The following is a 27,544-nucleotide window of genomic DNA, read 5'->3' as shown; positions in this document are numbered from 1 at the left end:
TGCCCCGACCCCACATTTTAACCACGCCCCTTTCATACATCCAAATGATGTAGGTTTCATAATTGCACTCTTTTATATACTGGAAACAAGTGATGTTTTGAGTGACGCTCTCCTTCTTAAATTGTGGATGTACCTTGTTGTTTTACATGTTCTCATAATCCATCATCCAGCACATGATTAAATTAAATTACATTAAATTAAATTAAATGGTCTTTGGATGTGCGCTACTACAATGCACTGCCCATCACTTCACTAGTCCATGAAGCTGTATCCACCTCATAGCAACTGCATCTTTCTATCTATGAGGCTGAAATTTGCTGCAGAGGTCACAGCTACAGCAGGTTTGCCCTTATTTCTTTATGAGTTGTAATCTCTCATCATCACAAAACCTAATACTGTACAGCCTAGGGTACATTAAATTGCCACAAAAGGCCGACTGAGGCTGCACTTGTACTGCACATGTCACATTATACAGAGTTTTTTCCATTTCCACTTCAGCAGCCGTGGGAACAAGTGGGAGCACATTAGCTCAGCACCTAAAAGCGCCTGCTCAGGCTCTTTTTTTCCCCTTAGACCACTTCAGTGTGTGTTGATTCCCTGCATCTGCCAGTTGGGGGTTAAATGCCTGCTGGTGGGCATACAATAATAGCTAAGCATCCAATTTAGAAAAACTTAGATCCATAATGCTTTGCTGTTATTCTCCCATGGGAGAGCAAAGTAATGACTCACTTCTTCCAGTTTCCAGCGATTGATGAGGCGGAGATATGCACCGGGCCGGCCTGTAAACCTGTCAACCAGGGAAAAAACTACGTCAGGTGGCAGCTTTAATAATATTCAGCATCAGCAGACTTTGCAGTGGTCATCAAGATGTCCAACATATTGACGTTTAGTCATATTATACTGACAAACCAAAAGCTCCTGTTGGAAAATCAATATACACTGTCGCCACAAGTAAAGCAGTCTTCACAGTACAGCTTTTCAGTTACATTCGTCTTGACAAGGCCAGGACTCCGACCAAAATTAGGGATGCATTGATTTATCGGCTGAACATTGTCATCAGCCAATATTTGCCTTGTTGACTGCTATCAGCTTATCTGCAAATAAGATGACATTCATCAATAGCAGCGGCTGGTTGTTATCTGCTGTGTCACATCAACACTGCGCGGGCACATTAATGAGCTACTGTCTCGTTACATCCCTGCCATCAGTTTGTAGAGCTATGCAAGTACTGAAAACATCTTATTACTTATCTAAGTAAGTGACTAAGAATCTTTTTTAATGTGAAAGAAGGTTATATTAGACATTGTTTTCATACATTTGCACGATCAAATTTGTGCTCCTCAATGATAATAAACAGTTATTATTTTTATAATGAAGATTTTTTCCGCTGGCACAAAAGGGAGAATAAATAACAACAACAAAAAAACACATCAGCTATCTGCCAAATTGTTATTTTAAATGATCTGTGTCAGTATCAGCCCAGAGTTTCACACTATATTAACATTATATAACATATATGACCCCTCTACTAAAGCCTCAACCTTGGCTGTTTGTAACCTGTACAATAGATGTTTAATATGAACACTCAGGAAATCTTTGTGAAGAAAGATAAATAGTTGCCATCCTGATAACTTTCCAGAGTTGCCAAATTTTGTCCAGAGTTGTGAAATCCTGTCCCAGAGTATTATGAACTGCTGTCCAGTGTTTTAACAACTGGGAAACCTTCAAATTGAAGGATCTGGTCCTCAAACAGGACTTCCTGGATCGCCTTGTGTTGTTTCACATGAAGCAACACGTCCTCGTCACAGCCATTGTTTTTACTGTTGTAAGTTGTTTTCCGTCTGAACACCTGTCAGATTTAGTTTATACATCCTCTCAAACAACATCCCTCTGGAGTTGAGATTCTAAATATCTCTTCCAATTTGCTTTAATCTTCTATTCTGTTATCTTTTTAAAATTATGAATAATTTGTAATTGTAATGTAACTATTACATTAATTTGGTTTTCTCTTATCTATTTTTGTTTGTTTTTTATTTCTGTCTTAATCCTCTGTCTTTTTATTTTATCTTATAATTGTATTATTATTACTATATTACAGGAAGGGCTGGGCATTATGGCCTTTGAATAATATTTTCAGGCCATATCATGATAAATGATACATATCTTAATATCTTGAAATCACCACAAAAGCACTTCATAAATGCTACGACGGGGCTAAAATCAACAGTATATTCAATATTTTGACCAAATACCTCAATATCAATATTGCAATACCATTGTAGGTATGACTTTTGGTACTTAAATTAAATATTTGATTAAATTAAATATTAACACAATGAACTTTTTGATAAATAATCATAAGTAATGTGGATATGATGACTAAGTAGGCAAAGACAAGTCTTAGAACAAGTAGAATAGTCTGGTAAGTTCAGAAAATGACATCATTTTACTGTAATGCTGCCTTTAAAACCAGGAAAAGACAACACTTATGTCATATCACGATATAATGATATCCAAACCTAAACAATATATAGTCTCATATCACAATAATAATAAACTGTATATCACCCGTATAACAGGTTACATTATTTTCACTGTTGCTGTATGAATCTATTGTGGCTGAAAAGAAAAGTGATAAACTAAATGTACGAATGCGTCACTTCTGCAGCGACACATGCTGCACTGCCTTTCCTGTGAATCCTTTGTGACTTCCTCACCTTCCCAGAAAGAAGGCGATGTAGAAAGTTGAGCTGTTGAGATTGACAAACTGAAACAGGAACATCTTGAGGGTGAAGCTGTTCTCCCACTCTGACTCTGTCCTCGGCTGTTCTGTGGGGGCACAGAGAGAAAGGAGGAACGCTGAGATACACTAATACAGTAGGTTACAGATTCTGGAGCCACACAGTTCCTTCACAAAGGCATGCAGACATGATGCACTGTTAGTAAAGACTAAACCACTAAACCATAAACACCCTTCAGCCTCAAAAAATATTAGATCTGCAATCAACTTACCTAAATTAGTGAGAAGAAGAGCAACTTTTTCATACAGCTAAAAAAAAATAAAAAAAATACAATGTTGGCCATTAGTTAGGGAAGAAGTTAAATTGATTGTAGATTTTTTTATTATTGCTTAACAACGACCTATAAAAAGCCTGTACATTTAGTATTTACATGTACAAATGGCAAAAGCGTCAAATCTGATGATCACTTTTTATGTACCGCCTCATCTCTGCACCATTATTGCTGATGGACAGCAGGCACTCACCACGTTGAGCAGCATGATGATGCAGAAGTTGATGCAGACTGCCGTCCCCGTGGTCGCCACCTGAGAGTTGTTCCTGATGAGAGCCCAGCCAAAGGCGGCGAAGGTGCTGACGGTGATCACGCGGTAGATGACGATGCCGAACACAGCGGCGATCACCACCAGGATCTGTGACATCATGGTGACACGCAAAAATACCATTAGTTCATTAACAACTAACTTAACATTGCTCTTACCGCATGATATACTGCTATAAAAGCCATATTCAGAAGAATAACTGAAATCTACAATAATAAAAGATGGTGGCAAGACTTTCCATTTAAAAAAATACTGTAAATAAAGATTCTAAGGGTACATAAGAAGGTGACACCTGCTAGTTTACTTATTTCCCTACAAACTCACCATGAAGAAGATCCCAGATGTTGAGACGACGAGGCGGCTGTATTTGTCAGTGAAGGCCTGGTAAGGCTCAGGCTTCCCAGATATAGGATTCATCCTCTCCTTCTTGGAGTATTTGGCCTCAAACTGGGGGCGTATTTCCTCCTGGAAGAGAGAGGACAAGATATGTAAGCAAACTCTACCAGTAAATGTGAGATGCTTGCTAAATTTCTATATACACACAGACAATGTGAAATAAATGATGTATTCCATTTGCAGTAGCGTTAAAAGCAGTGTACAAGAGAAAGAAGAAGACCCAACACCAGTGTCAAAACTTTAAATTATACATACGAATGGCTAAAATACAGCACATACAGTAAGTGTGCATGTACTGTATTTTATTTCCTGACTTATCAATCAAGTACAGCTTCGTCAGTTTCCTTACATGGGCATAGGCGGAGTTAATTTCCCCTCTCTGAGGAAAAAAATGCTTAAAAAGTACTACAAAGAATTTATAGATTTGGTATAATTTAATGATCTGAGCTCATTTATTCCATATTAATTACATAGTAGAAGACGTTATACAATAATCGTATCAATAGATGAGAGTAGAATATATAAAGGAGCCAGTACATTTAATTAATTTCTAATGAATTGTCATTTTATCATTATTTCCCTTTAATATACATTGACAATGTATACTTTTTCAAATGTAAACTTGAATTCATTGTTATTCTTTAATCGAAAACTTTCATAGTGACAGTAGAGTTTTAATCAGTTCTTGCCCTTTGCCATCCAGCAGTGTTACATTTTTACATATCTTATTACCCTTTCCACCAATAAGGGCTTTCTAAAAGTAAATTATAAAAAAATAACATCTAACTACAATCTAACTAGCTAGTTTCTGTTAGCGGGAGTGACCACACGAAAAGATAAGGCACAAATACAACACTGCCAAGGGAACTCACCAGCTAGCAACAGGTGTTAACATTGTCGTTTTACTTTGTAAAGAGAGAGGTTGCATATTGTTTCTGTGCACCACATGTTGCCCTCGCTAATAGGAGCTAACTGGCTAAATGTATTAGTAGTTTTATGCACGGGGGCAATGATTGGTGGTAACAATCAAAGGTGACTTTATGAGAATATGAAATAAATGTGTCATTGGGGGAAATTCTGTGTGATAAAATGACTTCTGAAAGACGGCATATGGAATATAAAAATGATATTCTCTGTACTAAAATAAAGTTGAGTTTTTACACTTTATTCAGTAATTTCACATTCTCTGTTCATATCTGTATTTTACTTTATTCGTGTGACAATGTATTTCATAATGTCTCACGTGTATAATTAAAATTGAACACTTTGGGAGTCCATACATTAATAAACATTCTTCTTTTCGAGGATGGTGCTCAGAACATAGTTGGCGAGGGAATGTACTGAACATGCACAGATATGAATAATTATTTTTGGGTACATGTTTTTTGGGTTTAGCATCAAGCTAAGCATATTCACGTGGACAGTGGTGTCAGTGACACCACTGTTTATAACCAAGCCCCCGCTTCAATTGTGCAGTTAGCCACAGTTATATCTGGAAGCTTTTGATGAGAGGAGTCAAAGAGTTTATTATCTGTCTTGTCTTAGTTCTGTACAAAGCAGACTGAGACTCTGAGTCACTTCACACCCACTAACAGTAGCCTTTCAAAGGGCACATTTACCAGTTTGACTGACTGACTGACAGACGAGGGTTGGAGATTGATACGTAAGACAGGCGAGAACATTCTGAACCCACAATAATGTCTGATAGAACCAAATGTTAATAACACAACTGTGTAGGGGTCTGAGTTCGTAAGAGCTTCCATTGTACAAGTGTTAAAATTGTACATTTTCACTGAGTCATAACTCAGACAGAGACAGGCTCCCCTGGTGCAGGCGCTCAGTAAAACGTTTCCCCCCTTTTTTAAATGTAAGCCTGCAGACTGGCATAGACCGAAAAAAGCACTATAGGCGAACATTTCTAAAGGGCAGAGCTGCTGTGAAGGCTGAAATGTTGCCATTTTTTGGCTTGAAATCTCTCTGGGTGAAGCCAAAGAGCAACAACCTAGATAATCAAATTATAAACTCTCTCAAAATAGACACGTTAACGGCAGCAATTTTGTATATTCACTCACGACATTCATTCTGTCTGAAAGGGAGCAGATTAAAAGTACTTCACCTCCTCTTCCTCCCAGTCGATGAGGTCCCAGTCGTATGCGAGGACAGCTCGGCGCCTCTTCCAGAACTCCAGGAAGACTGTTGCTGGAATACAACAGCGTCAGGTGTTTAATATGACTGTTTCTGTCAGTGAAAACAGTAAAACCAGTGTTAATCACAATGTGTTTGATGGTACTCCTCATAAAGTCTGATATTACCTTCACGGTAAAACACAATATGATTGGGAGTCAAATATTCTATTTTTCCGTAAGTTTACTTTATCAGACCTTTTAAACACTAAATCAAATTCTTGCTGCCTCCCTGTTGTTTTAAGGATTTCTTCTGGCCACTTGGGGGCAGTGGAACGATCTGTGAACAACACATCATTGACATATTATCATCTTATAGAGTTGTTATGTGGAACACATAAACAAACAGCTCCTCTTCCTTATTTTGGCCTGTTTTTCCTCTCCGCCAGCCCCTGAGGAAACATCTTGGATGTTGAGTAGCTAATGGCTTCCTCTGTCTGTCTGCCATTTGGTAGTGGGCAGGTAGTGTACAGTAGGTTTGAGCTTGTATGTTGATAACAGCTGCCTGCTGTTGCTGGAAATGGTGTTGATGACAGCAATGAGTAATGAGTACAATCCAATATTTTTTGTCTCCTTCAGATTTAAATACGTTTAAAGTCAAACGTTTTAAAGTTAAACAGTTGTATTGATTTTCCCTTTAGGCCCACCACTCGTTTGTTTTCAGCAAATATTTGAACTGAAGGAGCTGCCCGAATTTTAACATGCAACAAGAAGTATGAGCTCACAGCTTTGCTTGTTCTGTTATGCGTTCATTTTAAAATTCTCAGCGTCTAAAGTGTAACTGGCATTGCTCCAAGTTTTATCAGCGATCTGTGGATGACGTTGCTCGATCCTGACTTGTGACCAAAGGTGAGATCAGTCTTAAAACTTTATTTTATGGGAAAGTGTTTACAGATATTTAAAATGTTGCTGGGTTTTTATCATCCCACTCTTGCCATATTAGTATTATTATTATAATTATTATTATTTTTTTAACTTTTTTTACAATCCAGTATTTTTTTTAATGTTTTTTTGCTGGTTCTTTATATGCTGTTTTTTCATTTTCTGTACCTTTTAAAGAAACGTGTTATAAGAATGAAGTATTTAATGATGGTTATATACTCTGCAGTCCATTGTAGGTCACAAAAAGTAGTGTGGTAGTGCCTTATGCTAAACTACATAATTTGTCACAGCCTGTAGTAGCAGGTGCACCTGCGGATAAAACTAAAAGTCATTTCTTTTTTGAAACATGACAAAAGCCATACACTGTGTCATTGTGCAACAGGCAAACCTAAAAGAACTAAATCAGTCAGTGCCAGTGTTACACATACATTTTCATCTAAATTGGACATTTGGGGAACAAGAACCAAAATCCCTCATGTGACCAAAAGGTCAAACTAATTCATGCTAACATGCTGTTATCAGGCTAAAACAATCCTGGTTATTCTTTTCTAGAGGGTAGATAATGACTGAAATTTAATTTTTGAGGGAACTGTTCCTTTAATCTGAGTAATGTAATTATCCATGAAGAAGGGGGGCCCTGTTATCACCCCATGTGATTGGCTCAATCCTCAATGACTCGCTTGTTTGATGTTGAGATGATCAAACTGTGTTGACATTGTTCCTCTGCAAAGTGCCAAAATAGTGTCTGACTTCAGTGTTTACAATGACACTCACTCATTACCTCATGGAGAGGTTGCCCTCAGACACAGTGCGTGGAACAAAGTCCTGTGGATAGCTTACTTATTGCGCCTGTTTACCAGCCTCTCCACTGACAACCGAAGCTCCGCTCACACCGATCATAAGCTTTCATCGTAAGAATTCCAAACCAATTCTTGTTGTTTGTTTTTCTCTTTCACGTCCACATTCCTATTGAACGTTTTTTGAATGTCAAGGCTCAGCTGTCTGAGAAGGGCACGGCTTCCCATGTGAAGCCGGCAGGGGAGCACACTTCTGAGGATCCTTAATGAAGGGATTTGAGCTGGTTCTCTGCAGCAGTCGAACCCAGAAATATATTCATTTGGACAGCAGCGGCAACAGCAACTTCCAACACGGAGAAGCAGTGACTGTAAGGTCAGTACGTTACTAGAATTTCTATTAGACTTCTCTCCAAAGGGGATATAATAACATTTAACTGGAATATTATGTAAGTATGTGCAGACATGGACTGAGCTTTGGCAATGTGTGCAGCTGTGAAAACAGTTCAATCTTCCACTTTGCTCTTCACAGAGGAACATTCTCCACCAGGATTCTGGTGCTCTGTACAAAACCTTCATATCATTTTGGCATGTTTTCAATCAGATTTCCATATGAGTCATGTATTATGTGTTTTTATAAGCATACATATAGCTTGTTTAATATTTTACTCAGCTGTATGCACTTCTTTTAACAAACTCATTTCTTTAATTGCTCTCAGGTTTTTAATGCACCCATACAGCTTCATGTTTTGTCTCATGTTTTAAAAAAGAAAAAAAAATGTCTTAAGTCTGTCATCGTCGAAACTATTTCTGTCCTTTTTACTTAAAATTTATATGATGCTTTTTAACGCTTGTGCAAACAAAGATCCTTTCAAACTCGCATTTCAATAGGCTGATGACTCAGCACGTTGCACTGTGCTGTGCGTTAAAGTTAGTTTGCAGATGAGATAAGAGGTAGACCTTAACACCCTACAATAAACATCTGAGAGCACGCTGACATTATAAAATGGTGTTTAAAACAACATCTTTCTAAAAATATTGTAACGCCTGTTCTGCTACAAACATCAAATGCATAATTTCTGCTGCTAACTGTAGCTGCAGTTAGCCGGTTAGCTTGGGTAGTCGTGCAGCTAGCGGTCCGGACTGGGAGCTGGAAGCACCAGGGGGGTTGTGTTTACACCGCTAGCACAGGAGCTCTGCACCAGGACGGGCCAGGGCTAGCTGGTTAGCATGATAACTTCAATAGTTATCTCTTCAACAGAATACATAGATGTCATAACCTCACAATTATTATTCTATTACTAAAATTCTTACATGGTGCACCTTTAAATTATACGTAACAGCTATAAATACATGACATGGATTTTGGTCTTAGTCTAGGCAGAATTTCTGAAAATGTGCTTATTTAAAGTGGTGGAGGCATTTTGTGAATATGTATAATATACAACATTTCTAGGGGTATTAAGGGGTGCTGAATCCAAATCTGCTGTATATGAAGCTCAAAAATGCCCCAAAATGCCTCAAAATTTGAGAAATCCAACATGGCCGCCACCGCCAGGCTGAAATCTTTTTTTCAGTGTATCTTTTTGACTAAACAAGTTAAAAACATGAATTAAATGTGCTTTTGTAGGTTTTCCTACATGAGCAATCTGATGGCATATTCAGATTTGAGATGAAATGTGAAGAAACTGCTTAGATATTGCAAAAATAGTTGTTTAGTGAATAACTACTCAGCTATTATTTTTATCAGGCTTATCAGGCTTATTTACTTTGTATTTTGTTTTGAGGTCAAATGTGCTGTACCCACAAAGTACATATCTTCTTGACTATGCAAGGTACAAACTTGAATTAAATGTGTTTTCACAGGTTTTCAAACATGGGGAATTTAACATCCTGTCCTGATTTAGATCAAATGTCAATAATCAGCTTGAAAGTCATACAATAGGGGGAAAGGTGGTCATTAGTGATAAATAAGTTGTCAATCAAATAAGAACAAAATGCAGGATGATCCATAGGTCATGGTTTTATCCATTACAGTGACTTTATTCTTAATGCCAACTCTTTCAGTTTGCTTTTAATCTTTTGTTTTGATGTGCTGTACATTATATGTCGGACCCCAGGAAGAATAGCTGCAGTTTTGATGCAGCTAATGGGTATCCAAATAAAACAATAAACAGTTTATTCACAGTCTTCTTCCGTGTTCTGGCAAGTGTTGTCATGTTTCCTGCAGTTGCATGCTTCCATACATTCCATGTGACTCTTTCTGAATAGAATAGAATAGAATAGAATAGAATAGAATAGAATAGAATAGAATAGAGTAGGATAGAATAGAATTGAATAGAAAGATTACAAACAGTACAGGTACATTGGAATACATTTTAGTTATCCTTACTCTTATTTTGTTTCTGTGTTACTTTTTTCCTCAGTTAGAGGTTCACAATTATCAGGTTATGGGTTCAACAATCTGTTAATAAGTAGTAGTGTGCAGTCTAGCAGGCTGATATTATCTACCAGTCCATCATATTTGTACAATCTTGTACACATTGCTCAACATCAGATAATCCCCTATAACACATACCTGCAGCTGCAGCGTTGGCTGAGGCATCCCTTGGTACACCCACATTAAATGAACTCCCTGCAGGCTTTAGGCATGGGTGGCAGAGACAGTAGCCGCAGCACTAACTGTCCTTCCGCGGCTACTGTCTGTGGGTGTACCAAGGGATGCCTCAGCCAACGCTGCAGCTGCAGGTATGTGTTATAGGGGATTATCTGATGTTGAGCAATGTGTACAAGATTGTACAAATATGATGGACTGGTAGATAATATCAGCCTGCTAGACTGCACACTACTACTTATTAACAGATTGTTGAACCCATAACCTGATAATTGTGAACCTCTAACTGAGGAAAAAAGTAACACAGAAACAAAATAAGAGTAAGGATAACTAAAATGTATTCCAATGTACCTGTACTGTTTGTAATCTTTCTATTCTATTCTATTCTACTCTATTCTATTCTATTCAGAAAGAGTCACATGGAATGTATGGAAGCATGCAACTGCAGGAAACATGACAACACTTGCCAGAACACGGAAGAAGACTGTGAATAAACTGTTTATTGTTTTATTTGGATACCCATAAGCTGCATCAAAACTGCAGCTATTCTTCCTGGGGTCCGACATATAATGTACAGCACATCAAAACAAAAGATTAAAAGCAAACTGAAAGAGTTGGCATTAAGAATAAAGTCACTGTAATGGATAAAACCATGACCTATGGCTCATCCTGCGTTTTGTTCTTATTTGATTGACAACTTATTTATCACTAATGACCACCTGTTCCCCTATTGTATGACTTTCAAGCTGATTATTGACATTTGATCTAAATCAGGACAGGATGTTTGAAAACCTGTGAAAACACATTTAATTCAAGTTTGTACCTTGCATAGTCAAGAAGATATGTACTTTGTGGGTGGGGTGGGGTGATATTGGGGATGACCAGGGTTCCATTACAGCACATTTGACCTCAAAACAAAATACAAAGTAAATAAGCCTGATAAGCCTGATAAAAATAATAGCTGAGTAGTTATTCACTAAACAACTATTTTTGCAATATCTAAGCAGTTTCTTCACATTACATCTCAAATCTGAATATGCCATCAGATTGCTCATGTAGGAAAACCTACAAAAGCACATTTAATTCATGTTTTTACCTTGTTTAGTCAAAAAGATACACTGAAAAATAGATTTCAGCCTGGCGGTGGCGGCCATGTTGGATTTCTCAAATTGTGAGGCATTTTGGGGCATTTTTGAGCTTCATATACAGCAGATTTGGATTCAGCACCCCTTAATACCCCTAGAAATGTTGTATATTATAAATATTCACAAAATGCCTTTGGGGTTCTGATTTTGTGAAAACTGACCCTGTCTATCTGTTCACTTGAATTAGTACAATGCAGGAAAAGTGTTAAAAGGCTATTTTTCACATGGCTTTGTTTTTCAACGTCAGTGACATATCTGATGGGATTCCTCCAGAACCAGAACCTGACCCTGGGCTCCTCTCAGCCAGAGGTCATCCACTTGGAGTCGACGCCGCAGGTGTCATCAGCTGGTACTGTAAAATCTCCAATGAAATATAGATTCCTAGTAGTCAAAATGGTGTGATTTCTTTGTCAAACAAAGATTTTAGCAACTTTTACAAGTAATTCCTTAAAGGATAAGTTCACCCAGAAATGAAAATTAAGTCATTACCTGCTTCATGCCAATGGAAACTTGTGAAGTTTTGCAGTCACAGCAAAACAGAGTTGCTACATTCTCCTTAACAACTTGAGCAGATGGGGACTGAGTTTCTGGAAGCCCCAGGATCCCAAATTGATTTAAAAATACTTTATTTAAACACTTTTTTCACCTCAAATCTTCGCCGTAGCTGCAAATATCAAAGAGTTAGGGGTCTGAAGTGGTTGCATAAGCTCGGCCGCATGTTTAGAGTGTAAAAAAACGTCTTTTCAATTTCAAGAGATTTGGATTACACTGGATGAGCGGTACGAGCGGTTATACATTTTAAAACAAGTCCCCAGCTGCTTCAGTTGTTTAGGAGAATGATCCAGTGCTGTTTTGCTGTGAAGCTCCAGAAATGTTTTGTGGATTATGTCATTTCACCTGAATTTCAATCAGCATGGGGCTGGAGGAGATAATGACTGAAGTTTCAATTCTGGGTAAAGTGATCCTTTAATTTCTTTTTGCTTTACATTTCATTCATTCTTTACTCCTGCCTTGACTTGATATTCGTGTCACTATACCTGCAAGTCACCATTAAATATTCATAAGGGTGAAACTGATATGGTTTCCACTGTGGTGAGAACATTGTCTGAATATGTCTGAGTGTATGAATTATTAACACACACTAATGCAACAGGGCCTACACTGCTTTCATTAGTAGGTATAACGGCACATCACTTACTGTCCATGAATTAAACAACTCTAACATGTCCTCTCTTTGATTTAAGTACCGTAGATTAGAAGCTTTTGGTTACATAACAACTCCAGAAAAGGTTCAAATGTCTGATGGCACTTAGGTTGAGTTCCTTGTAGTAAAGTATTTGGTAGCACAATGATTACATGCACTTTAAGTTGAAATGCACGTGTCCTGGCCGCGTGTCTCACCTCTGCACTACGCCACATCTTTCCCTCTTCTTTACCCTCAACAGTTAACAACACCATCATCGTGCTGGGTGTGTTGACCTTTGCCCTGCAGCTGTGTTTGGCTCTGTTCTTCATGCTGAGATTTCTGAGACTGGACAACAGAGTACGAGAGGCTCTCAAACACCCAGATGCCGTTAAGAAACTCATCGGTGAGCATTTAGTCTGCGGACAATAAAGTTTCAACGCTGATCATTTGATCAAACACTTGCAGAAATGTATACAATATTTAATATCAATACGACGGATATGATAACATCCACGGGAGGGACTAGCTATAAAAGATAGAAAATATGTGTTTTTATAATGAAAACTCTCCTGTTAAAGTTTCATTGTAACTGCAAATACTTGTAACAGATATGAACTACATATTTCATGCCTACAGGTCTAAATTTGTAGCATATTTTGCTCCCATATTAGTCTGATTGAACATGTTTAGGTTTTGGTTTTTCATCTGCTTCGATTTAAAATCGGCCTTTCAGTCACCTTCTTAAGTTCAATTGTGCCAAATAAGCATATTTAGTCAGGTAGTTTTTTACAGCTCACAGTGTTTTTGATATTTGTTCCTTTCTTTTGTGTTCCTCAGCCTCATCCTGCCACCCTGACATTTACAAACAGGCCAGCTATCAGCTCTGTAACGCTGCTGCTCCTGCTGCTCCATCCCCCGCCACGCCTGCAGCAGCTGAACAATATGAACCCATTAAACACTCTCTGTTTGCACCTTCTATACCCTGGGACCTCGTTCAGAATTGACAAGTTGTGTCGACCAAAAGTACATGAAATGTGTAGGAAAAAATTTGAAACTGTGTACAATCTATATGCAACACTGTAATGTGTAGTTTTTAACCGAGGAATAATAGTTTTATTTTTTGAGATTTCCAATATTTTTGCATCATTTCAATGAAAAATAAACTGAAATAATACATTTTATATGAACAATGGATCAAGAGACTGTGTGTAATGTGAAAGGTGTTGATCATATTGATGAAACCACAGAGGATTATCATCCAGTTGAGCAAACACAGTCGCTTCTAAAGTGCATTTTAGCGTCTTTCGGTTTCACAGCCCGCAATGTTAATGTTTTTCTTCAGTGTCACCGCTCTCATCAGCTACACGTCCAGCTACCTGCCTAGAACCAACGTTTTTGACTAGCTAGTGAACATGGTGGTTTTAGCAGCCGAAAAGCCAGATATTCCCTCCGGCAGCTGGTGGAGACCAAAACAGAGCTAAATGACGTGATGTTTTGGACTTAAAGTCACCAGGTGGACAGAAACATGACTCCAGGTTATTGCTATGGTTGTTATGTGTTTGCTGGGTGCGTAAAGATGCAACATTCTCGCTAACACATTAGCCATGAACTGTTCATCTTACCCCAAACAGCCATGAATACAGCAAAGAAAACAGTTGCCCCATTGTCGAAGAGATGGGTGACCTGAGGAGAAGAAAGGACAAATGCAGTTTAGCTTCAGTCCCAGACCAATAATAATTTTCACTAGGGCCCGATCAGACAGAGCGTGTTCAGCAACCTGTGCATCACACTGCCTTTTTAATTAAGCCTACAATTTAAATAAAGAGCAGTGCAGATCAATTTTTTTGATTGTCGCCAGGCAACCATCAAATCACTTGTCCTTAGCCTACCCGTGATTTCGCAGTACCTTTTTGTTTTGGCTGGCTAGAAGTAGTTAACTTCCTATTGATTAGATAGATAGCCACCTCATGAATGAACAACTTCTGCAGAAAGGAGTTCTGGCTCCGACTGAGAGTGAGAGGCCGTTCCCAGATAAAATGCTAGACACCGAGGAGGAAGGAGAAATCACAGGAAGTACCACTATCTCATCCAGGAGCTCCGCCTGGATGATTATCAGCCCAAGGCGTGTTATTACATGTATTTAAGGATGAGTCACTGACAGTCTGACAATGACTTCATGTGCTTTTCAGCTCTGAGTTGAAGATTGCCTCAGCTGGAGGTGTTCAGAGCACCTCTGCAAAAAACACAAGCCGGCTCTCACTTACAAACTGTGTTCTGGCTCTTAATTGGCATTTATTCCAAGAGTACAATAACAAAGCGCACAACAGCTGTCTGGAACATTTTGTCCCCGTGCTGTGGTGACAGTACCTTGGCATAGATGCAGCTGTCTGACAGTCTCAGGTAGGGGCAGTACTGGTCGCAGATGGGGCACATGATGATGTCAGTGGCCTGGCAGATTTCTTTACTGGAGAACAACAGTTAGCCCGTCAGACTCAAATAATGGTGTTATATGTCAAGCAATGGTGAAAACATAAGACATTTATCCTCAGTAAGGGTTGGAGAAAGTGACAGATACATGCTTCCTGGAGCTCAAGCCAGGGTTATGTTGAGTAGAAAGCTGTTTCAGTTTTTTGCTGGTGTTTCCAGTGTGTTTTTAAAACGCTTCAAATACAATACAACTACCAGCTCTAGGGACACTTACTGTTCTCATAGAAAAGAGGAGGTGTGTTTACCTGACCTGGCAGTGCTCCAGCGTGAAGAGGCCGTACAGGAATACGAAGAGGCCGACCAGCGCTGCAGGAAACAGCATCCCCGTGTACCAGCCGAGCCAGGCGAAGTACAGACCGATCTTCTCTCCAAAGTACCTCCTGAAACACCAGCAGAGCACAGGAGGAGAGAGTGTGAGCTTTTCTTTGAGTGTTTTTTGAAATACATTCATAGAGAAATAAACTCATAACTGGTAAAGCAGCAGATTTACATCCCAATGTCCTGGGACAGGAGAGAAGCTGCAGCATGTCACATCAAACAGCTATGCTGCTACTACCTGTCCTGTTGTTTGGATTTTAAATGTGACGTTTAACCCCCTCTACATGTCTGACTGCAGTTACCTGATGAGGTCCAGCGGTTGGTACTTGTACCAAACCCCCCACCAGGCCCAACACTCGTACAGCAGGTGCCGGTGGTTCTCTGCTCCGTGTGTTCTGATGGAGTTTTTGCTGTGGTATCTCCCCTGTTAGAGTCGAGGCACACACAAGTAGACAGACATGGATAATCCATGTATTTATCAGCGCGATACCATCACATGGAATCCATTACAAAAATGACACAGAATTTAATGTATGGCTTTGTGGATTATTACCTCATGAAGCGGGAAAGCTGCCTCATATGAATTATTGCTCAAAAGACGATTGAGTCCTGGAATCAGAAACAGAATCATGAATGAGGAGCAACAGATGCCTGAGGAACCATCTTAAATTCAACACTATAGATGTTTATATCATGGATAAAGGTAAAGGGCTAATGCTTTGTATACATCTGCCTCACAGTAGTCTAATGTAAGCTTGACATTAAAGAAGAGGCAACAAGAAAGGACAAAACAACAGTAGCTAACATCAGTTTAGAAATGGGGTCCGCTAGCCTAAACGACCGGCTTCTAGCTTCTTCGGCTTCTTCTAACACAGAAGTTCCATGGAGCCCCTTTTAGGATTTAAAAGGACTATAAGGTGATAACAAAGGTTGGAGGCAAAGGTAACATCACGTAGAGTCAACTTGGAAGTAGTTAGCTGGTTAGTTTAGTTAGTGCCTTCTTTTTTGTAGCGTTAGCCTTGTACATATTATTAATGGTGTGATGTTTTTTTTTTTTTTTTATCATTTTGATAATCACCTCAGTGTCTTAGATAACCGTTAGCGACATTAGCTAGTCACTCAGTGCAGCTCCAACGTTAGCCTGATTTTCAGAGCTTAGCTAACGTTAGGTAGCTGTGGCTCATTTTCACACACGGTGCTTGGAAAAGCTGCCAAACATTTAATTTCATTTTAGCAGCCAGCTAGGCTAGCTGACTGGCTAACATCGCTATTGAGGTGATTATCAAAATGATCAAAAATGCTAAAAACACGATATACAAAGACGAATGGTGAATACTCTGAAGAATATGTACAAAGCTAACTGTGAAAAGTGAAGTTACTAACTTAAACACTTGTGTTAACTGCACAAAAAAGTGGTGTATTTGGACAAAGAGGGACTTAAAATCCAGAGGAACCATTGAATGTCAGATACTGTATTTCTTCCATTTTCTTTGTGCAGCCCTTCTCGAGTTAGCAGCCATTTTCCTTTACTTTCTAATATGTCTACAGTGGAATTTGTCATTCTGCCAAGGGAAAAACTCACCCATCTTATTTTTACCCTCCTCATATTTGACCCGCTGGAGGATGTGGTGGACAATGCGACTCCTGGTGGCGTTGTTGAAAAAAGTGTCTTTGTTGTGGATGATGAAACTGCAGTGAAACGAACCAGTTATTACAAATCTGTCTGAATGATTTGTGTGTGTGTGTGTGTGTGTGTGTGTGTGTGTGTGTGTGTGTGTCTGTGTGTGTGTGTGCGTGTGTGTGTGGTGGGTCAATTTGTATGAGAAAGGCAACAGAGAGATTTTCAAGTGGAAAAACAATTAAAGAGGAAATGGAAAACACCAGGCAGCAGCACAAGATAAAGCTCCAGTCATTTCTGTGGGATGGGTTTTTAAAGTGCAGCTGCACAAACACTCACTGATGTATCCTTGATCGACTGAAGGGGGCGGTAAAGCTCTCGTTCTCCTCCAGGTCGGGCAGAGTGTCGTTGTCGAACTTCATGGGCTTGCGGGGAAGCCACCCCCGGAACTTGTTGATGCGTTTCTCCATCCTGTAAGTGAAGTTTGTGTTAAAGATGCCGGAGCAGAGCAGAGTTGTGCTTTGTCAGCTAATCTCATGCTGCCTCACCTGCTCATGAACTTGTGCCTTCGATGCATGTAAAAGATTTTCCTCCTGGAACATGAAGGAATAATTAGTACTTAATACAGTTCAACAGTGAGGATGATTACACAAATGAATGGTGCTGCTACTATTGATACTACAATTACTATTACTGCTTCTGTTACAACTGCAATTACCTGTTCTACTATGTTTTTATGTGGGGTATTAACTGATTGTATGTCATGGAACAAAACATGACAACCGCCACCACAATTAAAGTCTGATTCTGTGGGAAACACTGCAAGGATATCAATTGTATTTAGCATGCTAACCAGCTAGCCCTGGCCTGTGCCGGTCCCAAGCTCCTGTGCTAGTGTTGTAAATTCTTCCTGGTGCTCCGAGCTCCCAGTCTGGACTGCTAGTTGCACGCTAACTAGCCAATGGCAGATACAGTTAGCAGCAGTTAGCAGTTTCTCTGGAGATATGCTGCCCCTTATTTGTTTTGAGTATGAATGAATATCGCACCTTTAAAATATTCAGAACAACTGCCTTTACAAATGTTTTATAAGTAATAAAATGCATAAAACACATTTTTAGACCTTTGGAGAGGCACGTATGCAATGCAAGTTACGTTTGTTGTCTCACCTAAAAGGCATGCGAATGTTCATGAGCTCTGCGTAGCGACAGAGAACGTCCCACGGTGCGTGAAGCTTCAGAAAAATCACGTCACTGTTTGTTACAGAGGCCTGTAGAGACACCAAACACACACAACAATTTAAGTCCAGCAATAATTTAAGATAGCTAAAATAGATAGGACTACAAAATAGCATCTCGGTGCAGACAGCAGCATCAACATCCATTATACATCAATATGTCAGCTCTTTTCAGCCGTCTACCTGCACTTCCTGACAGAGTAGGAGTCAGTCTAGAGGTACAGGAATCAGGAGCTAAGTGGAAAGAGACCTAAAAATAACAAAATGACTCCATGCAAGAAAAACAAGTGGGCTGCTGGAGGAGACAAGAATCGTTGTCTTCCTCTGCAATGTTCCAGATAATGATGACCTTGATGCTACTGCATTGGGAAGTAGTCCAGAAGTGAACACACACAGACTCACACAGAGACACACACAAGCAAACACAAATCACAACAACCACATCTTCTACTCTTTCAAGGGACAAGTTTTGCTAAATAAGAAACAGCAAGTGAGAAAATGTCTATCACCAGATTAGTTTTGGCTATAAGAGTGAGGGCTCACCGATGAACGTCACAACAGCACTCCGTCGTCAGACTGGGCGCAAAGGCTCAGAGCATTTTAACATTCAGCAGTCTGGCCACTGAGATTACATGCATTATAGGAGTGGGTATGAAATTGCTTCTTCACACAAATTGGTATTGATTCATGTTGCACAATATCAATGCAGCTGCAGGTTTGCCAAAGTACACAGCAAAGCTAATTCTCTGTCAGTGCAGGAACCTACCAATCATCAGTTTTCAAAGAAGAGGCTATTTTTGCTTGGCTGCATGTGCAGAAAGCGAAAAAATCCCTCCATCGAACAGTGAGAGCAAAAATAACTTAACTCAAAACAGAGATGGAGGCTTGATGTGATTATGAAGGCCATTATTCAGGCGGAGCCCTGTGACTATAACGCCTGCCCTGCTGAGGTGCCCTTCACCGAGACATTTAATCCCCCTCAGCTGAGGGAGCACAGCTCTGCAGCTGAGCCTGACCTCAGGTCTCTCTTTAGGGTTATTATAGGCTGTAAATATGTCACATCAGGTGATTAAAATGTTCAAATAAGAATATTTATTTGTTTTTCTACATTACAGTGCATGCCAAAATTGAAAATGTTTTGGTTTTTCAGGCTGCTGGCAATACGAAACAATCAAGTTAAAAGCTGCTCACTCAATCAATCAATCAATATTTTATATAAACTCTGCGACTCTGTGGAGCACTGCGATGTGTTTTAGCGTCTTTCAGCCCTCTGTTTTGTTTCAGTGGTGTCATCACTTTTATCCACGTTGTCTACAGCTAAAGCAGGTAGCCGTTTTCAGCAAAAAACAAGCTATGACAAACTCAATGTACACTACCTTCCCAGAACCAAACAGCAGACAAAGTTAACGGCTAGTTGGTGAACATGATGTTGCTAAAGAGCTACATTTCATCAGGAGTTGGTGGAGACCAAAACTGGGCCAAAAGTAGAGTCAATATTGGACTGGCGAGACCACCAATTGAAAAAAAGCTAATGGTTTTTTGTTTATTCTTACAGAGATGGTGGAACAATTAAAAGTATTTGTACCAGAGAACGCTAGCAGTTAAATTGCACCTGATGTCCCCGGGTAGGTAAACAAAAAAACACAGAACAGAAAATATGGTACCATAAACAGCACAATACATAAAATATAATAATGTGGACATTACACTACAACAACACAGTGTTGCTGTGTGTCTGCTGAATGTATTAAATGAATAAACACACTTGCCTCATCAACTTGGCTAAAAACAGGTCAGTGTTGTGTTTGCAGCTTGTTGTGCTGTCATAAAATCTAATGTATGCAGTTTAAGAGGACACTAAGCTCTTGTAACTTCAGCCTCTTTATTCAACATTTTGAATACTAAATAATTTAACTGTTTAATACAAAACCCACTAAAAGATTTGACAAGACATAATTATCTTTTACGTCTCTTTCACCTTAGTAGTTTGGAATTATATAGAATTAAGTGTTTCCTTCAAAAGCACTTCCAAATGTTTTACTCATCAAATGAGACAGGCAAGGCAAGGATAATAGTTTTTGTCTCTCGTCATCATAATGAAATAAACAGCAGGTGTCTCTTCTCTTTACCTCCTTCTCCATCTGTAAGCCCTCTGCACGGACGTTCCGCTCAAATATCTCCCTCTTCTCTGACTGCGAGCTGGACTTCCTGTAAACCAGGATGTAGTCGATGCGGCACTTTCCATCGCTGAAGCAAAGGCCGCAGGACTTACTCCTCCCCTGAAATCAGACAGAGAGACAGACAACAGACAGAGATTAAGGAAAGAGCAGTGACCGGCCATTGAGAGGAAGAGTCTGTCAAATGACTTCTTATCTATCATTTGTCAAGGAAAGATATCCAAACTACTCCTGCTCAGAGATATAGATCCACCACTGACCTCTGGGAGGCCTGATTCAGACTTCGTGTTGTCCTCGAGGATGCTGCTGTGGGTTCCTGGATTCAGCAGGGTGGAGTCGTCGTCTCTGGACGGAGTGCTGATGCCTTCTGACCTTTCCCTCTCAAGCAGCACATTAACATCCTTCACAGCTGGCGAGAAGATGAGCAGAGCGTATAAGAGTAATATTACAGTAAAGTACAGTGAAAGTTAGACACCAGGCTGCTGAATGAATATTAAGTCACCTAACAGACACAGGAAAATATTAGCATTTATTTACAGTCGTATTTCTGGCCACCCTGTAAATATAAGTCCAATATTTACTCTGCTTTTAGCTCTATTTTGGTCTCAACCAACCTCTTGGAAAACCAATTGAAATGTATACCACGCATCATTTGCTGCCTGATACGCTAACGTTCAGGCTAGGCCAGAAAAAGAACATGACTGACTGACTAATAGGCCATTGTTTGATTTGAATAAATGAAAGTATGAGTAGTGTTCAGACATTTCAAGCCCCGGTGCTGCAGTGTCTCACCGAGGGGGGGTACATCATCTTGAGTGCTGGAGTCCGGGACTTCAGCCGAGGATTCCTCCATGATGTCGGCCTTCCCGCAGGAGGAGAAGGTGAGTGGTCTGTCCGCTGCCTGGTAGCCTGAGGCCGAGGGCTGCAGCGGGACTCTGCGTCGGTGGAGGCTCCGCCACTGGGGCTCAGACCCATGTAGAGATAAACTCACACCTGTAAGACACAGACAACCTTTTTACACATCTTCATTACACATTATTTCCTCATGTTTGGATGCCTTTTTAAATTATGTAAGTCTCTCGTACTACCTGCTGTCCCTTCTAATGATGTATTTCTTGTTCTTATAGTAAAGTCACAATAAGAACAGCATGGAACATGATGTGGGTGACTTGAGGGAAAAGAGCTCACAGTGAGATAACTAATGTCAGCAACTAGCCAAGTACAGTCATCATACTGAGCATAAGTGCATTGTGGTCAAACTGTGAAAACTACTTTCAAATCCATTTCACACAAAAACTTACTGTCAACAACTCTCAGCATGTCATTAGCTCTATGCTGTCACCATTAACACAAGTGTTGTGCCTACAACTTTTCCATATTTAAGGCAGCTTATTGCCTTATAATATTATACAACTTCCATTCTACAAGTAGGTTAAAAAATTCTGTAACAGATTTCATGACTTGGAGGACTAGAGTTTACCCATGAATGTAAGGAGTCACCTTTTTATGCAAGGGTGTGTTAGACCAGCGTTACTGCTTCGTTTTCACACAGCTCTACGCGCATGTGCGAGTCAACCCAAAGTCTATTAATTCCGATGGGAAACGTCATCGTCTCCAATTTGAGTTTGTTTAAAAATGCTAACTTTTGCAGCAAATTCTGGGCAGACGGTTTGCACAGTGTGCCACAGGATGTAAACATAAACCAATCAGCTAACTGAGTGATGGCATCTCTATTTATTCACTTTTCTAAAGTTTAACAGCATACTTAGCTAACAATGGTAGCATGTTAGCAGCGTAACATATATATTTCACAGAAAGAAGCTATAAAAACAGAGAAAATTAGCTTCTCTCCCATGTTAACACTGTTTCTAGCCATAAACCTAGGCACAAACCCAGCGACTACTTTCATAAAGACTTATGGTTTTGCCCATGAACTAGCCAAATACCAGCCACTTAGACATGAATTGATTTTTTTTGCTTTAGTTTAGTTTAGTTTAAATACAACATTTACAGATTTTCACCTTATAAAAGATACATACAGTGGCTTATTTAGGCCACTCATCATGCAGACACAGAGCAACATTTTATAAGTTATGTTTCTGGCCAGTGTAAGTCTGTATGTAATAAAAATTAGCTTTATAATATATAAAATCAGCACATTTGGCAAACATTGGTACAGCTGCTAAATGCTGTCTAACATTGACTGCTGTTTCTTGTTGAACAGATGGGCCTGGACAGAAAGTTTAACAGAGCCTTTGCACTACAACAGCTACCTGCTGTGACTGGAAATGAAGCTAATGAGAGCTGAGAAAAAAGTCAATGACAGAAAAGATGAGATCCTTAAAACCAAAACAATGAACTTAAGGGAGCTAAAATGCTCTGTGGGCTCATCACTATGAGCATCACCTTTCACACCACGCAGTTATCGGACCCATTGCTCATATGAAAATAATGATCGGGGCAACTTTAACAAAAATATGAACAATAATGATTGAATAATGTGAATATTCTTCACAATAAGTGAGAAGTTTAGAGTTCAGTAATTGATGAATGTTCTTTGTAAAACATCCATCTGTCCAAATAACACAGGAAGTTAGCATCTTGAAGCTAGCTTTGGCAGCCATGTTCTTTAGTTTGGAAACGTCTCATGTAACCCAGAGTGCCTACTGAATGAATTCTGTTGAGGACAGGGCAAAACTATAAAAGCTTTGTGCAACAGATGAACTTAGATTTTGGGAAGTCAAGCTCAAAGTCCATTTTAGCAGTTAAAGCCAAAACAAGTTCAGAGATACACATTCACACAACTGCAAACTTCTTCCCTGGGTTGTTGAAAGATAAATGAGAAAAGGTGGAAATATAAAACAAGAAGTGGTAACAGAGAGAGTAAGATAATATATAATAGATAATAGGAGAAAGAAAGATATGTGGAACTCAAAGACCCACACAAAAAAAGAAAGAGAAAACGACGGCTGAGTTACTTTTATCTCCTTCATGAGGATTAACCTTGAGAGAACTTGAAAAGACAGAGACTCTCTCTGGGAACACATGCACTAATTGGGCCTATTTGTCTATTTGAGTCCTTTGGGGGGAAGAAATTATTCAAAGCTTTGCAAAACAGCTTAAATCAACTCTATCTAAATAGGTCTGAATCTCTTACTCTAAGATCTCTGGAGAGCTGGAAGTCTTCAGTAGAGGTGGGTGGCTGTCTTAGAGGTCTGCATGCTGAATATTCGTTTGTGACATTAAAGGTGACTCAGCTAAAAAATTTTTTGCTGAGCCGTAATGGTGGGGACAGAGATAGAGGTTGGGGAAGCGTCTCGGCTCTTAATCAGCCGTTGATGCTCCGGAACACTGGAGCCGGTGGATGCAGCTAATAGAAAGGTGATAAATTTTGTACTGGTAAGAAAAATCAGTACTCAGCGTCCCTGTGCCTTTACTCAGAGTGCCAGTAAACATTCCCCTGTGCTCAGCTATCCAAAGGGACAGGAACGACCACATGAGTCTGGATTTATGAACAGCCAGGTTTTTACATGTCATACGGCTGAGGAACCGGTCTTTTTAATTCATAGGGTGGGTCTCTCTATATGGAGAAAGAAGGGGTATCAGAGGAGAATCTTAGTTTTGGAAGCTAAGTTTTAGCCTGGCATCGCTAGACCAATTTGCAAATACTATTTCCAGGGGGCGTTGCTGTAGCCCAAATGCTGACGGGGACATCTTCGATGGCTTCGGGATGTTGACGAATGTTATGGCGAGTATTATTCAGTTTGTCAGATAGCTAAGCTGCTCGTTATAAAGATTGCCCTCAAAATCTGCAGGTGTAGCGTTTGCAAGATTGGTGCATTCAAGTTTTCCTTCAGGACTTTCTGCCAGAAATTACTGTTTGTCTGTTAGATGAGCAGAGTCGAAGGTGAGCAGGTATGCTCGAGCTGGAGGCGAGATAGTTCATAGATCCGTGCGTACTAAATGAAGTCAAAGGTGTAGAGTTACATCTAAGACGTTTTAATGAAGGGAGAAAAACTTCTGAATATGTAATGTTGGTTGTGAGTTTTTAGGGGTTCGATTGATGCCAGAAGAGAAAACTTTTATGAAGCAGAGCCTGGCAATTAAAAGACTTATTTACACTTCTAACATGTACATGTATGTAATAACCATGGGAATGAACAGCACTAGCTTTTTAACTTCACCTCCTCGTATTCAACACGCTCGCCGCCAGCGTTTCCTCAGCACCAACACCGGTCTCATTACAGGGACAGAGAACTGCTTACTATAAATATTGGCTCTCTGAGGACTGACACGCTACATATTAGGCTTCATCACGCTGCTTTGCCGAGGCGGCGGCCAGTCAAACAATGTACCCATCAAACTTTTAACAGCCCTGTGGTACGTCTGTAACCCAAGACACAACTGAGGTCACATGGGAGTGTAGCAGACTGTTCTATTCAGATCTCAGTAACAGTAAACACAGGAAGAGATCGTCTTGTTTTCCCCCTTCCTCTCATGTTTTTTACAGCATTCAGATCAAATCCGTTTAATTATTTTGATGATTTGAATTATTTTGTTCAGTTCAGTTGGAAACTTCAAAGTCTGTGCCTCTGTAATTCATTTATTCACTGTGTTTCTTTGCAGTTCAAACAGACTCTTCTCTCATAAGATGATCCGGCTGACCCCCTTATGTCAGCGTCAGTGTTATTCTCCTTTCATTGACAGTACTTCATATGAAAGATTTACACTCCTCGACTCAGTAGTTCTGAATCAAGACCTCCGTATTTGGAGCAAAGCAGCTCATGAAAATTCATGTGTGCAGAAGTAAGTAGGTTACGCCTTTTCAATGTATCAGATACATTTTTAATCAGCGTTTCATATCTTGCACCGCTCGACTCATTTTCAGGTTGTAACCGTCTCTGCCTCCTCAGTCAACATCTGACTGTGGGGTTAGATAACTAATGTTGAAAGGTAAACATGAATGAGTTAATGAGGGGATCGCACACTTGATTTAAATGTGTTAAATTACTATTAGATCAAGCGTATTACTATTAAAAAATAAGTTTTGAATTAGTTTCTGCTTTCACATTCTGGACAACATCATATATCTCGGCCCATTTGATTTTAAAGGGACACTCTGCCAGTTTTTTATACTTCAAGATTATTTTTCTTGTCATTGTTCAAGTTACAGTTGTATTCTGTCTTCTGTGGCTCTGGAGGGAGCTTTCTAAAGTATGACTGTGTTCAGACCAGGGCTGGACAATATGGGGAAAAAAATCTGATTGCAATTATTTTGACAGCTATGATTCATGATCAGTGGAAATGATCATTTTTGCACCACAATTTCCATTTTAACTGAAAAAAACAACAATTAAAATCCTGATTATGCAACATCAGAACACAGAACGCGCTGGCGGTGCAGTTACAAACAAAGTCAACAGACAGACACAGATGAATGGTTACACATGCCACATAGGCCCAATGTTCACAGTTCCATTCCCTGCCTCTTCACGACCACCTGTCCAAAAAAAGGGGATAAAACCTTCAAATGGCACTTAGTAGAGCGCATACCTCTCGGCTTCAATCAAGCCTAATCCAATATCAAACTCGATAGCCCTGTATCAAACTGTACTGTCACTCATGGATATGAGATATCATATCGCAATGTTAAAGAAGGTGAGAAAAGATTCTTGGATCTGTCCCTTTATCTGGATCCACATCAAAGGTTAATGGGGTCTTTCTGGGCTGAGACCCATCCTCCAAGTAGTTTTTATGTAATCCTGCTGACAAACCAACAACAAACAGAACCTCCGTGGCAGAGGTAGAAGAAGTGCCAAAATGTCAGAAAATTATGTAAAAATGTTGATCAGTGTTTCCCAAACTCCAAAATAACTGTCTTGTGTTATTCAAAACCCAAAGTTTACCATTTTAGAGGAGTGCAGAAACAAGAAAAATATTCACATTTAAAAAGCTGGAAAATAAATGAATCACACCAATGAGTTGGTTATCAAAATAATTGGTGATCAATTTAACAATTTACAACCAAGCAAATAATCAGTTAACCATTGCAGCCTTAAAAACACACAAAGACACACATCCAGTCAATAGTGCAATAAACATGGATGATACAAACAATTTATACGAGTAATGAGTTCTTTCTGAACACACCTTTAGACATTAACCCTGATGACGTCATCAGGGTTATCTTGGCTTTGCTTTGGAGACTTTTATTAACACAAAACATTTTCAGTTTCAAAGACTCAGCAGGCAGCAGAGATCTGACAAAAGACGCCATAGAGTAGTGTAGGATTGAGTGTTTTTTACTAGTGACAAAAAGTCGGGATATCTTCCTCTGTTGCACAATCTGCTTCTCACAAGGACCTGACTTTTAATGCGACACTAAACCACTGGAGCGTCCCTTTAAAGTGCATTTGGTTTGGCTGTTATGTTCTCACGCAGTTAGCCCGCAGTGCTGCACTATGAGCAGCAGGAGATGATATCTGAATGATTGGTTGGTTTCGGTCGTTATTTCATCATCGGCTTATTTAATAATTACAGCCAGCATTCATTTCATCCTTTCCCCTTTAAGTTTTTGAGACGATGAAAGTTTTTGAGACGATCAAAACCTCGGCTAAAAGAAAAAAAAAACACTCCATAACAACGTGGCTCCTTGCATAACCAAGGCAACCTGGAGATGACAGCTCACACTGAGAGGAGAATAAAAGATTGCAGGGGAGACGGAGAAGAAGGATGGGAGGTGGTGGGTGGGGGTGTGTGATGTGTTTCCAGGAGGATCAGGTGTCAGTCACTTGTGAGGAAGAATTGGTCGTTCCATCCGGATGCACCCATCGTGCTAGGATGGACGGGGGGGGGGGGGGGGAGGGTGGGTGCATGAAGTGGGGTTTTTGTGCCTGGTACCTGCTGCTGGTGGCTGGATGGCACGGTCACAGCACACACACACACACACACACACACACACGCTCCTCACAGAGGCATGACCCATTTCTGTGTACTACAACTGATGCATCATGGAGGATGAAGAGTGTATGAATGAAAACATGTCAGGGAACGGCTTAGAGGGAAAATGAGAACGTGTGTGTGTGTGTGTGTGTGTGTGAAGGTCAAATGCTTGAATGGCCACAGGGAACTGCGTGAAGAGAGGTGAAGCAGCGTGGAGAGGAGTGTGAG

General features: G+C 39.8%; 2 protein-coding genes across 3 annotated transcripts in view; one reads left to right on the top strand and one right to left on the bottom strand.

Moving 5' to 3' along the window:
* The window catches only part of LOC141008454 (anoctamin-4-like), a 56,429-nt gene that overhangs the window by 10,188 nt on the left and 18,697 nt on the right, over positions 1–27,544 (bottom strand). Inside the window, exons 4-21 of the mRNA XM_073480829.1 lie at positions 21,167–21,367; positions 20,635–20,783; positions 20,327–20,476; positions 18,130–18,230; positions 17,512–17,556; positions 17,303–17,434; positions 16,928–17,034; positions 15,899–15,954; positions 15,648–15,769; positions 15,273–15,407; positions 14,908–15,004; positions 14,163–14,223; positions 5,853–5,935; positions 3,665–3,805; positions 3,266–3,430; positions 3,013–3,049; positions 2,718–2,829; positions 730–787 (exon numbers count right to left, since the gene is read on the bottom strand). Of these exons, the coding sequence (XP_073336930.1) occupies positions 730–787; positions 2,718–2,829; positions 3,013–3,049; positions 3,266–3,430; positions 3,665–3,805; positions 5,853–5,935; positions 14,163–14,223; positions 14,908–15,004; positions 15,273–15,407; positions 15,648–15,769; positions 15,899–15,954; positions 16,928–17,034; positions 17,303–17,434; positions 17,512–17,556; positions 18,130–18,230; positions 20,327–20,476; positions 20,635–20,783; positions 21,167–21,367 (1,952 nt within the window). The remainder of the gene's footprint in view (positions 1–729; positions 788–2,717; positions 2,830–3,012; positions 3,050–3,265; positions 3,431–3,664; positions 3,806–5,852; positions 5,936–14,162; positions 14,224–14,907; positions 15,005–15,272; positions 15,408–15,647; positions 15,770–15,898; positions 15,955–16,927; positions 17,035–17,302; positions 17,435–17,511; positions 17,557–18,129; positions 18,231–20,326; positions 20,477–20,634; positions 20,784–21,166; positions 21,368–27,544) is intronic.
* LOC141008567 (uncharacterized) lies at positions 7,617–13,721 on the top strand. 2 transcript variants are annotated; one of them, XM_073480999.1, is made up of 5 exons: positions 7,617–7,712; positions 7,794–7,971; positions 11,602–11,703; positions 12,800–12,943; positions 13,378–13,721. In XM_073480999.1, the coding sequence occupies exons 3-5, from the start codon at positions 11,613–11,615 to the stop codon at positions 13,542–13,544; spliced, it is 402 nt and encodes a 133-aa protein (XP_073337100.1). In that variant the 5' UTR covers positions 7,617–7,712; positions 7,794–7,971; positions 11,602–11,612; the 3' UTR covers positions 13,545–13,721. The 2 variants fall into 2 exon arrangements, with proteins under 2 accessions (XP_073337100.1, XP_073337099.1); XM_073480998.1 differs by lacking the exon at positions 7,617–7,712 and having other exon boundaries at positions 7,719–7,971.

Source organism: Pagrus major, chromosome 14, assembly GCF_040436345.1.
Source record: "Pagrus major chromosome 14, Pma_NU_1.0".
NCBI classification, from domain to species: Eukaryota; Metazoa; Chordata; class Actinopteri; order Spariformes; family Sparidae; genus Pagrus; species Pagrus major.
The sequence above is the reverse complement of the archived record's forward strand: the minus strand, read 5'-3'. Positions and strand labels throughout refer to the sequence as shown.

Coding starts and splice junctions, on each gene's coding strand:
- LOC141008567 (XM_073480999.1), top strand. CDS start 11,613: ATGGGATTCCTCCAGAACCAGAACCTGACCCTGGGCTCCTCTCAGCCA. Junction 11,704..12,799: donor GCCGCAGGTGTCATCAGCTG/GTACTGTAAAAT, acceptor TACCCTCAACAG/TTAACAACACCATCATCGTG. Junction 12,944..13,377: donor TGCCGTTAAGAAACTCATCG/GTGAGCATTTAG, acceptor TGTGTTCCTCAG/CCTCATCCTGCCACCCTGAC.